At 37.6% G+C, this 16,996-nt stretch overlaps 1 protein-coding gene and 1 long non-coding RNA gene across 3 annotated transcripts in view; one reads left to right on the forward strand and one right to left on the reverse strand.

Moving 5' to 3' along the window:
• LOC106880099 (uncharacterized) overlaps positions 1 to 7,246 on the reverse strand; it is a 17,526-nt gene extending 10,280 nt beyond the window's left edge. For both annotated transcript variants that reach the window (XR_001410708.2, XR_001410706.2), the window contains exon 1: positions 6,561 to 7,246. This is a non-coding gene — a long non-coding RNA (uncharacterized LOC106880099). The remainder of the gene's footprint in view (positions 1 to 6,560) is intronic.
• Positions 7,247 to 7,344: 98 nt separating this feature from the next.
• LOC106880098 (endoplasmic reticulum chaperone BiP) lies at positions 7,345 to 12,065 on the forward strand. Its single transcript, XM_014929914.2, has 7 exons — positions 7,345 to 7,638; positions 8,751 to 8,896; positions 8,997 to 9,476; positions 9,573 to 9,727; positions 9,847 to 10,082; positions 10,195 to 10,344; positions 10,759 to 12,065. The coding sequence occupies exons 2-7, from the start codon at positions 8,754 to 8,756 to the stop codon at positions 11,569 to 11,571; spliced, it is 1,977 nt and encodes a 658-aa protein (XP_014785400.1). The 5' UTR covers positions 7,345 to 7,638; positions 8,751 to 8,753; the 3' UTR covers positions 11,572 to 12,065.
• Positions 12,066 to 16,996: the final 4,931 nt, after the last annotated feature.

The raw sequence follows: 16,996 nt of genomic DNA on the forward strand, positions 1-16,996 counted from the left end.
GAGCGTGACCATTGCCAGTACAGCCTGACTGGCCTTGTAGGGTTTTCGAGCGAGATCGTTGCCAGTGCCCCTGGACTGGCTCTTGTGCGGGTGGCACATAAAAGACACCATTTCGAGCGTGGCCGTTTTCGTGCGGGTGACACGTAAAAGCACCCACTACACTCTGAGTGGTTGGCATTAGGAAGGGCATCCAGCTGTAGAAACTCTGCCAAATTAGATTGGAGCCTGGTGTTGCCATCCGGTTTCACCAGTCCTCAGTCAAATCGTCCAACCCATGCTAGCATGGAAAGCGGATGTTAAACGATGATGATGATGATATATACACACACACATATATATGTAATGATTACATTGTTCAATTAAATGGAACCACTTGAAACAGATGTACAGCATTATTACTTGACATCTTCTGTAGTTGAGGCTGATGCCAGTGTCACGTAACTGGCCTGCTAAAAGCACTGTTCAATCATTGGGTGATATGCTGTGTTTGCGAAAACCTGCTGAACTGAGTGAAATTGTAGTAGTGGCCAATGCCAGTGCCGTCTGATTGGCACCCATGCCGGTGGCATGTAAAAAGCACCATTTGAGTGTTGGGCCTCATGGAGGGCAGGTGACCAAGACCCTTGGCAATATACCATGCTTGTGTTCATCTATCAAGCCAAGTGAGATTGTAGTCATGGCTGATGCCGGTATCAGGTCAATGGCACCTGTGCCAGTGGCATGTAAAAAGCACCCACTACACACTCGGAGTTGTTGGCATTAGGAAGGGCATCCAGCCATAGAAACCTTGCCAAATGAGATTGAAACCTGGTGCAGCCCCCCCCCCCCAGCTTACAAGTTTTTAGTCAAACTGTCCAACCCATGCCAAGCATGAAAAGTGGACATTAAACAATGATGATGATGATGATTCACACACACACACACACAACAGAATTGATAACCAAAGTGTCACATAAAAAGCATTTGTGCTGGTGCCATGTAAAAGGCACTAGTGATGGTGCCATGTGAAAAGCACCCAGTACACTGTAAAGAGGTTGGCATTAGGAAGGGCATCCAGTCATAGAAACTAAGTGAAAAACAGACTATGTGGGCCCTGGGCTTGCCAACTCCTGTCAAACTATCCAACCCATACCAGCATGGAAAACAGACATTAAATGGTGATGATATAGGGTTGGTGATATGAACAGGAAAATAGAACTCAAAACATGAGTAAATATATTTTTTCATTATTAATAATAATAGTAATAAATATATATGTATATCCTTGTGTCTTGAGTTCTGTTTTCCTGTTTGTATCACCAAACCTATTCTTCACTCCTTAATTGCTGAACTCTATCTACAAACACCAGCATCGAGCAATATCCGGTCCTATGTTCCATGAAAAACTGTAACTTCTGCTGATTATATATATATATACTGCATGGGACATTGAGTAAGAACCTTCTACAATAGCCTTGGGCTGACCAAAGCTTTGTGAAGATTTGGTAGGTGGAAGTTCTGTCATGATGTACATGTGTGTGTGTAAAAGTGCTCATGCCTCCTTTAATAAATAGGAGGGAAATAAATAAATAAATATATATATTGGTGTTTGTATGTGGAAAATGTACAGGATCCATAAAAGCTACAAATACTGGAGAAATTGATTTTCTCAAATGCCCCGGAGGTTCTTTAGAGGTAGTGGATAATTTCTGCTACCTAGGGGACTTAATTAGCTGTGGGGTAGAATGCATGGAAAGTGTAATTGCTAGAATAAGAAAAGGAAACCTCTCTTAGCAATCAAATGTCTCTCCAAGTAAAAGGAAGATTGTATGATGCATATATACGAATAGCAGTGCTATATGGTAGTGAGATGTGGGCCCTGAAAACAGAAGACATGCACAGACTAGAGAGGAATGAAGCTAGTATTCTCTGCTAGAAGTTAGGCATAAGAGGAATTATATGCAAGAGAGAGGACTGGCGAGCTGGCAGAAACGTTAGCACGCCGGGCGAAATGATTAGTGGTATTTTGTCTGCCGTTACGTTCTGAGTTCAAATTCTGCCGAGGTTGACTTTGCCTTTCATCCTTTTGGGGTCGATAAATTAAGTACCAGTTACACACTGGGGTCGATGTAATCAACTTAATCCCTTTGTCTGTCCTTGTTTGTCCCCTCTGTGTTTAGCCCCTTGTGGGCAATAAAGAAATAAGAGAGAGGACTGTGTTAACTTGTTCACGTAATGCATATGGATGCAGACAGTTGTACGCAGAAGTGTCAATCACTAAAAGTGGATGGAATTTATGAAAGAGGTTGACCCAGAAGACATAAGATGAAGTATTGAACACTAGTCTCAACACATTGAAATGAGCCTTAGGAAGGAGATGACAACAGACTGAAATATCTACTGACTTGCTGTACTCAAGAAGACCTATCCCCCACACCTGAACTTATACCAATGCTAGTGCCACATAAAAAGCACTGGTGCTGGTTCTACGTTTAAAGCACTGGTGTTGGTGCCACATAAAAAGCACCCAGTACACTCTGTAAAGTAGATGGCATTAAGAAGGGCATCCAGCCATAGAAACCATGCCAAACAGAGAATGGAGCCCTGTGTGGTTCCCAGGCTTAGCAGCTCCTGTCAAACCGTCAAACCTATCCAGCATGGAAAATGGATGTTAAATGATGATGATCATGATGAAGATATATATACACACAAGTTTTACTGTGTTGAACATGTCACAAGGTTGATCAACAAGTGGATATATGCAATTGCTGAGTTGTTTCCAAGAGATCAGAAAAGATAACCCAGGAAGCCTTCATGATGAAGGGAAAATGATTTGGGCCAAGATGGAAAAGAAGGGTACAACCAAGAAAGAATCGGAACTGCATTGTGACCAGTGGTGTATAACAGCATCCAACAGTCTGCTCTCAAGACAGGTGATACAAATGTATGTATATATGTACACGTGTGTGTGTGTGTGTGTGTATATATATGTAGTGAACACCACTCTTTCCCACTGTTATAAATATAAACAAGTGCGGGCGTAGCAGAGAGCAGCCTTCCCCGTCATCACCTGACTGACTATTCTTTGTGCAGGTAAATTATCTCCACCCGTTCACCCCAGGACGCAAACTAACCAACCATAGCCCCTAATAAGGTCACGTGATAGTGTTTTTCTAATGCTTCTCTGGAGCCTACCTTCAGCTATAAATAGCCTGCTAGATACCCGGCAAATTCGTCGCGCTTCAGATCTCCTAAATCTGGCCGCTGGCCACACACACGCGTAACACAGCCAGCCAGTTCCAGCGACGACATCGACACCATCGTCCAACTACAAGCATCGCCCCCGACGTCGCCAACAGCATCGTCCAACTACGACTACCAGCATCGCCGCCAGCGTCAACATGACTCTACACGTACACAAGCTACCAACAGCTAACCGCAGCACTTCTCTTCGATCCTGCTTGTGTGATTCACCTCACCACGAAAATAACAGCCAAGAATTTAGCCTGTGAAGAACATCTGTATTCAAGAACCCGGGTTGGCATAGAAGCCCTAACATCACGAGTGATCGCTCTGCCCCACACGCCTTAACTTCTTATACGTGTTACTGACTCTAATCTATACACTGTAACTCTTACATACACATACATGTAAACTCGCACACACTCTTTTGTTTACATGATGGCCAGTCTTATATTGTGTTTTATTATGTCGCATTCACACACACACAGACATACAGTTTAATGCTCCAATAAATCTTACTGTTATTCATCTCTATCGGTTGAGTTCCTATTGTCTTCCTTACTGGCATTTACGAATTCTCTATGTCATTGAAGTATAACATATATATATCATTTGATATATTTTTGTGTTCGACTGTGTGACGCGTTTAATAAAGGAGCTCTGTTTTTCCATTCGTCACCATTTCTCCTTTTGGTTCGCACGGTCGTTCTTACATATATCATCATCATCATCGTTTAACGTCCGCTTTCCATGCTAGCATGGGTTGGACGATTTGACTGAGGACTGGTGAAACCGGATGGCAACACCAGGCTCCAATCTAAATTTGGCAGAGTTTCTACAGCTGGATGCCCTTCCTAACGCCAACCACTCAGAGAGTGTAGTAGGTGCTTTTACGTGTCACCTGCACGAAGGCCAGTCAGGCGATACTGGCAACGGCCACGCTCGAAATGGTGTCTTTTATGTGCCACCCGCACAAGCCAGTCCAGGGGCACTGGCAACGTTCTCGCTCGAAAATCCTACGGAAGCCAGTCAGACGGTACTGGCAATGGCCACGCTCAAAATAGTGCATCTTATGTGCCACCCGCACAAGAGCCAGTCCTGGGGCACATATATATATATATTCCACACACACACACTTATGTACATATATCTCGGAGTTGTTGGCATTAGGAAGGGCACCCAGTCATAGAAACTATGCCAAATCAGACTGGTGCAGCCCCTCAGCTTACCAGCTCTGGTCAAACTGTCCAACCCATGCTAGCTTGGAGAACAAATGCTAAATGATGAGGATGATGATATGTGTGTGTGTGACACCACACACATATATATATAATATATATATATGCAAACATGTGTATATGCGTAGCTGTGTGGTAAGAAGCTTGCTTCCTAACCATATGGTTCCTGGTTTGGTCCCACTGCGTGGCCCTTCAGCAAGTGTCTTCAACTATAGGTGTGAAACCAATGATCACCTTCTGACTGGCCATCACAACAACTTCCTAGAAAATGTGCCAGAGGCACATAAAAAGCACCCACTACACTCTCGGATGGCATCCACAGTAGAAACACTGACAGATCAGATCTGGTGCAGCTGCTGGCTCTGCAGGCCTCAGTTAAACCATCCAACCCATGCCAGCATGGAGAACGGATGTTAAACAATGATGATGATGATTATATATATATATATATATATATATCGCTGCTCTAATATTTTAGAGTGGGCTTCTTTTTCAGATATATGAATTACAGACGATGTGTGTTTACGTCCCCGTAACTTAACGGTTCGGCAAAAATGACCGATAGAATAAGTACTAGGCTTACAAAGAATAAATCCTGGGGTCGATTTGTTCGACTAAAGGCGGTGCTCCAGCATGGCCGCAGTCAAATGACTGAAACAAAACAAAGAATATACATGTATACATAAATAAATACATGTATATATTTATATATAAAAAATACAAAAATGGGGCAAGAACGCAAAACATCCAGACAGTTAGGTGATACAAAAAGGGACAACAAAACATCCAGACAGACGATACAAGGAAAACAAGGACGGGTCATTCGGAGTTTTCTTTCCTCAGTCGAGTTCCAGATTATCTTTGCAATTTCAGCTGGTTATACATACATACACACACGATCATTTAACGTCTGTTCTCCATGAAGGCATTGGTTGGACCATGCGTGTATATGTGTATAAGATGTATTTATATCTATCTATACTTAATATATACACAGTCATACACACGCACACGTATATGCATGCACGTGTAATATATATATGTAACAATGTTTGTATGTATTTGTATGTATGTATGTGTAACCACTCATGAAATTATTTTTAATGCCGGCATCCACATCGACACTTCGAAGATGGAAATAACATTCTGTTCTCTTTTCTAACAAAAATTTTGTCGAATTATAGAGAATATAAAAGTTGTAAGCTACACAAGACCTCTAATCATAGTCTGTAAATAAATATCAGAAGCGCCTAGTATGCTAAAGTTCGTATATCCACAGTTTAGTACCCCACTCAGTTCGGTTTCCTCATAACTATCGGAAAGAAAATTTAACAAGGAAATTTCAGTTTCGTATCATTTGTCTCGACTTTCAATATTCTTTTCAAAATGCATATATTTAAATGACATTTTACAGAAACACACTTTCGAGAAAGTTGATTATGTAATGCTGCAAAAAATGCCAAAGTTGCGGTAATTGATAAGGAAGGATGCGACGAAAATATATCCGAAATTCCTCTAAAATAAAAAGAAAATTGTTTTTCTAACTTTTATCAATATAATCGCAATCTTCGTCTTTGAAGATGTATCTCTGCTAAATTTTATTTACAAATATGCATTCTCTGCAAGGAACCAGTTAAGGGTGGGGCACCAAACTGTAGTTATACCATAAAGTTTTGTCACGGAAATTGAATTTAGTGAAAAACGATAAGTTCGTGTTTACTACATTACTCGGAGGAAAAAAACGGTGCCTGTATTTTTTTCTGGAGTCGTCGAGGTTAGTGTGGAAAGGAAGAAAGCCCGACCTGACATCCTCAGAATAAGAAATCCGGATCAAATGTTTGCAATAGAGCGGCGTTAAACCGAGTATAATTGAAGCGTTACCATCCAGGAAGATGAAAAAGTCTTACCCGATGCGCTTCCCCTGTTTCCATCTGCCAAATTTCGCTAACATGTCATGAAGTAATTTGTTGTGATACATGACAATCGATTAAGATGCAATTGGATCGAACTTGCAATTACTTGATTGCGAAATAAACTTCTTAACCACGAGGTCATTTTGCAAAATAAACAAGAACGTTGACAGCAAATAACTTTACTTACCTCTATTCTTATTTAAGAATTAACATTCGTTATTGAACAAATGATAATTAGGGAGAATGTGATCTCTATTCTTCTTCAAAGTATGAAAGTTTCAAGAAATATGGTCAACTTTCGGTAGTTTCTTTTCGTGTTAACGAGATCATTTCCTCTTCTATTTACAAGTTTTTTTTTCTTTTAAATTTATTCTTTTCAAAATGAAACAAATGAATGATCTTCACCAGGAATATGTTTTTCCTTTCCAATAATTTCTATTAGTATCATATCGATCAAGCCGGATTCAAAAAATACACTTCCAGTTAATTTTATTACCAGTAAAGCAATTTGACATTTCGTCACAAGACCGTGATCATATGTTTCAACGCTTTTCTTTAATGAATGACATTTATCAAAACGATTAACTAAACAAAAAAAAGTTTTACGTTTTTTTTTCTATTTTTATCCCACCAAAAGTATCAATTATCATGAGTCATTGCAATTGGCTACGTAGCATTAAGGTAAACCTAACCTGATGTAACATATTTCTTAATTTCAATCATCAACAGTTATTTACATCGATTTATATAACTTCTTAATTATGAGTTAGATCTGCCTTTATGATTTCCTTATTGAACATCGTTTGCTGATTGTCATCAATGAAGGGAATTCCAATTGGTGACGAAAAACGGGAAGATACGTGTAGCTCAGTGGAGCAAACACGAAATGGAAAAATCAACCAATGGGAAGACGCCAAGAATCTTAGAATGGACCAATCACAATTCAACACGACATCTAATGTGAATCTTCATAAAGCTAGACGCTTCTAGACTCAATCAGTTTTATTTCTGTCACACAGTAAAGTCAACATTAGAAACGTTTCTCAGCGAATTTGTCAGTGTTTTTTGAAAAAATTTCCAACGATTTTCTGCTTGAAATATAATAACTTATTTACGAAAACAAAAAGAAGAGTTTAAATACAATAAGTAATAATATACACAGCTTAGAAGCGACCGGATTTATTGTCACTGTTCGGAGTTATTTCTCGTATTCATTCATCAAAAAGATTTTTAAAAAATATATTCCAGTCTGAGCACAAATATCTGTAAGTATAAATGATTCGTTGCGATTGTTATGATGTAAAGTAATTACTTGTTACTTTTCATTCTATGGTTATAATCTTTAAAAAATGGGGAAAAGAAAGCCCAAATATTCTCGGCATTTAATGATCAACGAGGTTTTTGGTGCTGATATAATGTCGATGCCGGTCTCTCTTTTTCTCACGTCCTTCTGTCAAACTTTTGATTTTGTAATTTTGGCAATTAGAAACAATTTTTATAAAATTGGAATTAATTCGTATCTTGTCTGCCTCTAGATAGTCTTTATTGGCACAAATATGGGATTTTAAGTAAACTACTCAAGTAGATTACAATTAAGATACTTACCAACTTTTATATCTTCAGAACTCATTCAGTCGCCTTATTCTGTTTTAAGTTTGTTTTTGGTTTTTTTTACATATGTCTATAAAATATATAAAACCCATTTGTAATGGTCTTTCAAATATTTCCCCCACCTTTGTCGTATAAAATCATGATGGACATACTACTGCTGCTCTACTTTTAAATACCTTCATGGTACAGTGTGCCCACAATTTTTAAAAAGGGTACAATTCTGCAACTTTATTTTTCGGCTTTGAAATTCTCTACGCTTTCTTAAAGCTCGGAATTTTAAGTCAAATGCTTCGGTATTTCTCATGAAATGCGATCGCAGGACCTTTAAATTGGTTAATTTCGGTTTCGGCACTAAATGTTATTTTTTTCATTCAGAAATTGCCACGTTGATATAACGGTAAAAAAAAAACCTTTTATTTTAACCAAGATTGTCACTGATTTCAATGACAAACTTAATTGTAATAAATTCTCTCGCTGGAACCGAAAGTTCTGCTGAACCAATCTGACAAAATATATAAAAATCCTCGATTTTTTTTTTTTTCTCTCCTTTAAAAAAGATGTCGCAAACGGTTTTGGTGTTTGACACTTCAGAGCCACTTACCATTAATGATGATTTTAGCTTAAAAGAGATCAGTTAATTTACTTCAGAATTGTTCCCTATTTCAGTTCCGTTAACTTGCAATGTTCAAAGATTTTATTATTATTTTTTTTTAATGGGGCGTTTACTTTTAACTGATGTTCCGTGTTTCAATTCTATTTTATACAGAACATGAAAAGTATATTACCCGTATTACTGGTTGTAGTTACCATAACTACATCAGTAATAGCTGCCACCAAGAAGGAAGAAGACAGTAAGAAGAAAGAGTCTGTGGGTACGGTTATTGGTATCGACTTGGGAACAACTTACTCTTGGTAAGCTTGGCTTAAGCGCCACATATTTGACATTTTTGTGTATATTGGTTTTAATTTTGGTGAGGTGATTGTACTTAACTGTTGTGCATTGCTATTTCAGTGTCGGCGTTTTCAAGAATGGACGTGTGGAAATAATTGCAAATGATCAGGGAAATCGTATTACTCCATCATATGTGGCTTTCACCGGTGATGGTGAACGTCTTATCGGAGATGCAGCTAAAAATCAGTTGACCAGCAACCCAGAAAACACAATCTTTGATGTCAAGAGATTAATTGGTCGTACGTGGGACGATAAATCTGTGCAGCATGATATCAAATTCTACCCTTTTAAAGTTATCAACAAGAACAACAAACCCCATGTCCAAGCCACAGTTAGTGGTGAAATGAAAACTTTTGCTCCTGAAGAAATTTCTGCTATGGTTCTTGGTAAGATGAGGGAAATTGCAGAAGCTTACTTGGGTAAAGAAATTAAAAATGCTGTGGTTACTGTACCTGCTTATTTCAATGATGCCCAGAGACAAGCTACCAAAGATGCTGGAACAATTGCAGGCCTCAATGTAATGAGAATCATTAATGAACCGTAAGTATCAAATCTGTTGGCCTTTTGAATATGTTTGGACTCCATTTATTTTTGTAATTCTTTTTAAATATTTGGCTTTCTTTGTTGTTTCTCTAGAACTGCTGCTGCAATTGCATATGGTCTTGATAAGAGAGATGGAGAGAAGAATATTCTCGTTTTTGATCTTGGTGGTGGTACTTTCGATGTCTCACTTTTAACTATTGATAATGGTGTATTTGAAGTAATGGCAACCAATGGTGACACCCATCTTGGTAAGTCTTTAACCTTAAATTCATGAACATTCAATTATTGTCTTTAATCACTGCAATATTTTCCTTAGTATGTTTCTAGTTTCCAGTTCTTAATTTTTGAAATTGTTTTAATGTTTCAGGTGGTGAAGATTTTGATCAGAGAGTCATGGAACATTTCATCAAGCTCTATAAGAAAAAGAAGGGCAAGGATCTCCGTAAAGATAACCGTGCAGTTCAGAAACTTAGACGTGAGGTTGAAAAGGCTAAACGTCTGTTGTCCACTCAGCATCAAGCCAGACTTGAAATTGAAGCTCTTTATGATGGAGAAGACTTTTCTGAATCTATAACTCGGGCTAAATTTGAGGATTTGAATATAGTAAGTTGTCATTGATTTTCTTATCTTTATATATTTTATTAGTATTTTAAGTTGTATTAAAGCAAATTGTGCATACATTTACATGTATTTGATGTTTAACTGTTTCGTTTAGGATTTGTTCCGCTCTACAATGAAACCAGTACAAAAAGTTTTGGAGGATTCAAGTCTTAACAAGAAAGACATTGATGAAATTGTGCTTGTCGGTGGTTCTACTAGAATTCCTAAAATCCAACATTTGGTTAAAGAATTCTTTAATGGAAAGGTAAGTTTGAGATTTTTGTGATGCTTTTAATAATACAATCTGTTAGGAAAAAAGAATGCTGTTGAGTTTGCATCCCTATGTCAGAAGCACATATGTTACAGCAAGTGAAATATTAACCATTACTTACTATTTTTTTGAAAACTTATTCTTTGACTAAGAAGCACCTAAAATAAAATTTAACATTTGTCTGATAAACATATTTTCCATTTAAAAATTGAATGCAAAACTAATGTTCAGGTGTTTTTATTTATACATTTACCTTTTGCAAGTACTTAATAATTTGCTGGGAGGTGGAGATTAAATGATTATAATTATTAGTAATGTAAGTTTTTAAATAGATTTACTTTAATTTTTTTATATTACTTCCCTTAATACAGGAACCTAGTAATTTTTTTTAATGTTTCCTTTATACAGGAACCTAATCGTGGTATCAACCCTGATGAAGCTGTTGCATATGGTGCCGCTGTCCAAGCTGGAGTCTTGAGTGGTGAAGAAGATACTGGTGACCTTGTCTTGTTGGATGTTAACCCCTTAACTATGGGTATTGAAACTGTTGGAGGAGTCATGACCAAACTTATCCTTCGTAATACCGTTATACCTACCAAGAAATCTCAAATTTTCTCTACTGCTTCTGATAATCAACCAACTGTAACCATTCAAGTTTTTGAAGGTGAACGTCCCATGACCAAAGACAACCACTTACTAGGAAAATTTGATTTAACTGGCATTCCCTCTGCTCCACGTGGTGTTCCTCAGATTGAAGTAACCTTTGAAATAGACGTTAACGGTATCCTAAAAGTCACAGCTGAAGATAAAGGAACTGGTAACAAAAATAACATTGTCATCCAGAATGATCAAAACAGACTTACACCTGAAGAAATTGAGAACATGGTTGCTGATGCTGAGAAATATGCTGATGAAGACAAAAAGACCAAAGAAAGGGTTGAGTCCAGGAATGAATTGGAAGGTCTTGCTTATTCTTTGAAAAACCAGCTTGGTGAAAAGTTTGGTGCCTCACTTAGTCCAGAAGACAAAGAAACTATGCAAAAAGCTGTTGAAGATGCAATTAAATGGTTAGAAGCCAATCAAAATGCTGAAGCAGATGAATTCAAAGCCAAAAGAAAGGAATTAGAAGACATTGTTCAACCAATTAGGGCTAAATATCAGGGACAGGGCTCAGCCGAACCTCCTAAAGGGGGAGACACAGAAGACAAGGATGAATTATAAAAAAGAAATGTTTTAGGACTAAAAAGGAACATTTAACAAATTGTCTTGAATTCAGAAATTCCATCATTGTCTGAATGCTTTTTATATTCACATTCAAGACTTGATCTTCTTGTCTCAGAATGGGTATGGGAGGGATTCTACTGCTGCTTGTTTTTTTCATCTCCGAGACTTATGTGATTGAGACTTGTATATATTTAAATAATTTCCATTTGTTGTTGTCTTTCATGTACACATTTTTGTTGTTTTTTTTCTGTTTTGTTTTTTTGTACTTATTTTGACCTTTTGTCTGGCTACACATTGAACATCTCAATCACAATTCCACTAACTTGTTTTATTTCCTCTTTTATTACTGGTCTGTATCAGACACAGTGAAGGACATAATTAAAATTAAACTGCAGCAGTCCAGATGAATGAATGAACAGTGTGTCAGCCAGATAAAGATCATGTCTGTAGAAAAAAAAATAAATATTAAAAAAAATAATTTGTAAAAAAAATTCAGATTGTTGTTTTACATCTATCATGTTTTTGAGTATTGAAATTGTCATTTCAACACGAGCACAAGTTTTGATTCTGTACCAATAGCACTTTGACATCAATCAAGCATTCCACCTTAACTAATCGATTTAACCCTGCTGTAGCATTTATACCAACCAGATCTGGCTTCTCACACCTACCCTACAGTGCCATTCTAAAATAAACAATCACATCAAGATCTTGAAGCTAATGCAGGATTAATTCAAAACAGATGTGAATAAGCATTGCCTTTGACAGTAATCTGAATGCTGAATGGTTCACCGAAGTTATTTCTGATAACCCATCATATTTGACTAGAATCACTTGGCACCAGTGTTGATTCTGTCAGACTAACACAAAAATCCATGATCTCTTGCATATATGGCATATGTATGGTTCTTTAATTTCAAATACTCTGTATAATGATTTATCAGAATTACTATATGATTTGTTAATTAGTGTTGATAATTGCACCAACCACAATGTGCTCTGGGTTACAGAAAGTCGATTTTGTTAAAGATCTCACTTTTCTTTGAAATAACTTTAAGTGGTTTATTAGCTTCACAAGACCTGGCATACGTATGACCATCAGTTTTATATAAATTTCATTGAAAAATATCGTTTTAATATCTTAAACTTAAATAAAATGCTTAAGTATATGCTTGTATCTTTTTTTTTTATCCTGGATTCGTCTTAAATATATGGCATGTCGGAATGTTTTGAAAATATTCTAAAGAATCTGATTTTAATTGGCAAATTGTGAAATTCGTAACAATGAAAAACACCTTGAGTCCACCTTCTTTAAAACTGACTTCGTAATTTAAATTAGAGCAATATTAATTTTAGTCGATGTCGGATCGAAAAAATGTGAATAGTATAGTTATTTATATAAACTTGAAATCGATAAAGAAGTATCCTTTTTTTTTTTTTTTTTTTTTTTTTTTTTTTATTATTAATGAAATGGTAAGGACAAATGTTTTCGAATGATTAATAACGGACACCGTACCGAGGGGAGGGGGGGATAATATACAGGTGTGTGTATGTATGTATATATTTATATATGTATATAAGTACACACGCGTTCGTATATACGGATATATATATATGCACGTGCGTGTATGTATATATATAAATGTAATAGGAATGCACGGACACCGTACCGAGGGGAGGGGGAGATAATATACATGTGTGTGTGTGTATGTATGTATATATATTTATATAAGTACACACGCATTCTGTATACGGATATATATATATATGCACGTGCGTGTATGTGTATATATATAAATGTAATAGGAATGCACATTGTTCAGGGGGTTTTATTATAAAAATGTAATGCGTGGGAAAGATTTTAAATAAGCTAGTTGTTTATTGACATTTCGTCATATTAAGCTATTTCCAGCCGGTTATAATCAACCGGTTATTTGCAACTCTGTTATCAGTTTGCCGGTGATTGCTTAGTTTATCTGTAACAATAAGTTATATTTCGTTTTATTTATTAAAATAGGTTTCCAGCAAATTTTGTTTCAAATGACTATATTGCGGTGGGAAATAAACATATTTTGTTATTGTCAGCCGACGTTGTGTAATTACATGAGGCTTAAGATTAAGCATGGCGGATAGTAAGAAGGTGGAGGACATTGAAAATGGACAAAACGTTTAGTTTTTCTTTCGAAGAAACACTTCATTTGCGTTAAATATAATTTAACCCAAATTAACTTAAATTGATATTAAGATTTTTATTTATTTTAGTAAAGGATTAATGGACTTTTTTTTCATTCCCGGCTTCATTTTCTATCCCTTACGTATGTCCCTATTGCCAAGCACGATTATTGAATAACTATAAAACTTTATTTTATGAATGTCTTTATTATACTCTAACCTTTTACAGTAGGTTTACTAAGTTGAAACGTACTGTAATCACACGTCGACATATTTGAATATACCGGTATGTCTTATTGTGTCGACATATTTGAATATACCGGTATGTCTTATTGTCTTAGTGATTTTCATTTGAATTACTCTCGATTAATAATTAAAATAACATTTTCGAAAGATTTTGAGTGAAAAAATTAACCCTATACACTGCTTACAGTCAAATAGGGTTAACGGGTTCGAGGAGGGACTTGATTATTTATATCGATTTGAGCGGAATTTGAACTCGGTTCGCAACCAAATGCAAGATTGTTGATTTCTATGGAAACCCAGTGGTTAAAAACCACTAGGTTTCCATAGAAGAGACTCTTCATACTGTCGCTCGACTTGCCGGCTAATTGTAACCAAATTCGCTCATCACATCGTCTTGTCTTTTACAGTGGGCATATCTGTTGGAACTGACCTTGGGTTAAACAACTCGATTTTAATAGCTTTCGCTCATACCAATAAAAATCTCATCTTCGCAATACATCTGGTTCACTTCGTTTCCTTTAGAAAAATAACCGAAAGGTGATATGATTGGGGGAATGGGAATTCAGATTCGTAAAGATAGAGTAACATAGTATTTTAAAACATGTACGTCTTTTCCAATGAAGAGTTAAGACGAATACGACGTGAAATGTTTAAAACCAGAAGCCGAAATTTTATTTGGTGGTTTAATCTTTACTTAACGTAGAATATCGGGTATTAATTTCGTTTGGCGACTGCGGAAGAATTTGCTTTTTCGACGCCGTGCTACGATCAGTCTACTTTGCTTAGGAGATTATTTGATATTCATCCCCGTTTTTAAGCCCAGATTTTCTCTTAAAACGGTCTTCACCTATTTTTTTATGTATTTTATCTCAATTTCTCTTTTTCTTTTTATTCTTTTAGTGGGTTTGTGGTTTAGTTGTAAATTTTTTGTTTGCATAGGTGGAAGCATGGCTGTGTGGTTAAGAAGCACGCTTCACAACAGCGTGGTTTTGGGTTCAGTTCCAACACGGCACCTTTCGCAAGTCTTCTTTTTTTTTAACCTCGGACCGACCAATTCCTTGTGAATTTAGTTGACAGAATCTATGAAAACCTGTCACCTCCACCCACTGCTTGACAATCTGTGTTTATATTCCCGTAAGAGCTGATTGAAGTGAGTGGATTTAATAGACTGGAACAGAGATACACCCAAGGCGCTGCTGTGTGGTAAGAAGCTGGCCGCTGTCAAATGACTGAAACAAAAGAAAATCGTTTAACGTCTCCCTTTTATGCATGCATATGTAGGATGTTTGACAGGAGCTGGCCAAGTAGAAGACTACCCCCAGGCTACTGTGCCTATTTTGGCAGGGTTTTTACGGCTGGATGCCCTTCCTAACACCAGCCAGTGGCCTGAGTTCTTTTTATATGACACCAGCACAGGCGAGGTCAGTTTGGCATGGTTGTTACAGCTGGATGCCCTTCCAAATGCCAACCACTTAGGTGTGGACTGGCTGCTTTTTACTTGGGGACCCTGCAGCAACACCAGTAGCGTCACCAAATAGCCTGTAAGACAAGGAATTTTGAGAGGGCAGGGGGCATTGGAGAGGCAGAAACAGGTATTGTGGTACATGGTTCCCTGACCAGAGAGAGAGAGGTACAAGAAAGAGGACAAACAGTTGAGCTGATGTAAAGGAGATATTTGGCTACCTAGTTACATGTGAAGGTGCATGGCTCAGTGGTTACTGTCGAGCGTACGATCGTGAGGTTGTGAGTTCAAATCCCAGACCAGGCTGCATGTTGTGTTCTTGAGCAAGACACTTTATTTCACATTGCTCCAGTTCACTCAGCTGTAGAATTGAGTTGTGACGTCACAGTGCCAAGCTGTATCAGCCGTTGCCTTTCCCTTGGATAACACGTCACCAATGTTATCCAAGAGGAGAGGGGAGGCTGGTACGCATGGGCGACTGCTGGTCTTCCATAAACAACCTTGCCCAGACTTGTGCCTGGTTGGGGGTAACCTTCTAGGTGCAATCCCATGGTCATTCATGACCGAAGGGGGTCTCTCATCTGGAGAGAAAAGCGAGAGGAGAGAGTGTGATCAAGAATGAGGGCAGAAACAGGTGTGCTACAGTAGAGACACTCAGCCAGAGGGAAGAGCAAGGGAAAGAGAGAGAGTGGGAAATAGCAAAAATGCAAGAGAGATGAAGTGCCAGGGTATACTCAGAGCATAGATGGGATGGTAGAGTAAGGAAGAAAGAGATAAATGGTTGCAATTGCCAGGGCATGCCCTCAAGGTACAGAGGTTATAATATGAGTGTGTTTGTATTTGTACCCTACCATTGCTTGACAATGATTGTTAGACTGTTTATATTAATATAACTTAACAGTTTGGCAAAAGAGACTAGAATAAGAACCAGGGTTGAAAATATGTACTGGAATCAGTTTGTTTTACTCAGCCTTTCAAGGCCATATCCAAGAATAGTCATATTCCAAAGACTGAAACAAGATAGTAAAATATTTAGAAATAATATATTTCTAAATCTCTAGCAGAATTATGCAGTAGATACAATGAAGTAGTTGTATGCTGTCAACTTAATGTGACAATCCCCTGAAGGGAATAATACTACTGTTGGTTAGACCTAGGAAGCTGCACCGCTTCCTGTCGGCCTTGACACATTTCCTGTGTCTTTATGTTCACAAGGAGGAGACAAGCACCTCCGCCCAGCTAAGCCTGCATCCAGAGACATGTTTCTGAGTCTTTGCTACTCCACACTGAGGACGAGCAAAGACTCAGAAACATGTCTCTGGATGCAGGCTTAGCTGGGCGGAGGTGCTTGTCTCCTCCTTGTGAACATAAGGACACAGGAAATGTGTCAAGGCCGACAGGAAGCGGTGCAGCTTCCTAGGTCTAACCAACAGTAGTATTATTCCCTTCAGGGGACTGTCACATTAAGTTGACAGCATACAACTACTTCATAGTAAAATATATATTTTATATATTCTTATATCATCATTCTTTGGCATCTGT

The sequence above is a fragment of the Octopus bimaculoides genome, chromosome 1, assembly GCF_001194135.2.
Source record: "Octopus bimaculoides isolate UCB-OBI-ISO-001 chromosome 1, ASM119413v2, whole genome shotgun sequence".
In the NCBI taxonomy this organism is placed as follows: domain Eukaryota; kingdom Metazoa; phylum Mollusca; class Cephalopoda; order Octopoda; family Octopodidae; genus Octopus; species Octopus bimaculoides.

Coding starts and splice junctions, on each gene's coding strand:
- LOC106880098 (XM_014929914.2), top strand. CDS start 8,754: ATGAAAAGTATATTACCCGTATTACTGGTTGTAGTTACCATAACTACA. Junction 8,897..8,996: donor TTGGGAACAACTTACTCTTG/GTAAGCTTGGCT, acceptor TTGCTATTTCAG/TGTCGGCGTTTTCAAGAATG. Junction 10,345..10,758: donor AAGAATTCTTTAATGGAAAG/GTAAGTTTGAGA, acceptor TCCTTTATACAG/GAACCTAATCGTGGTATCAA.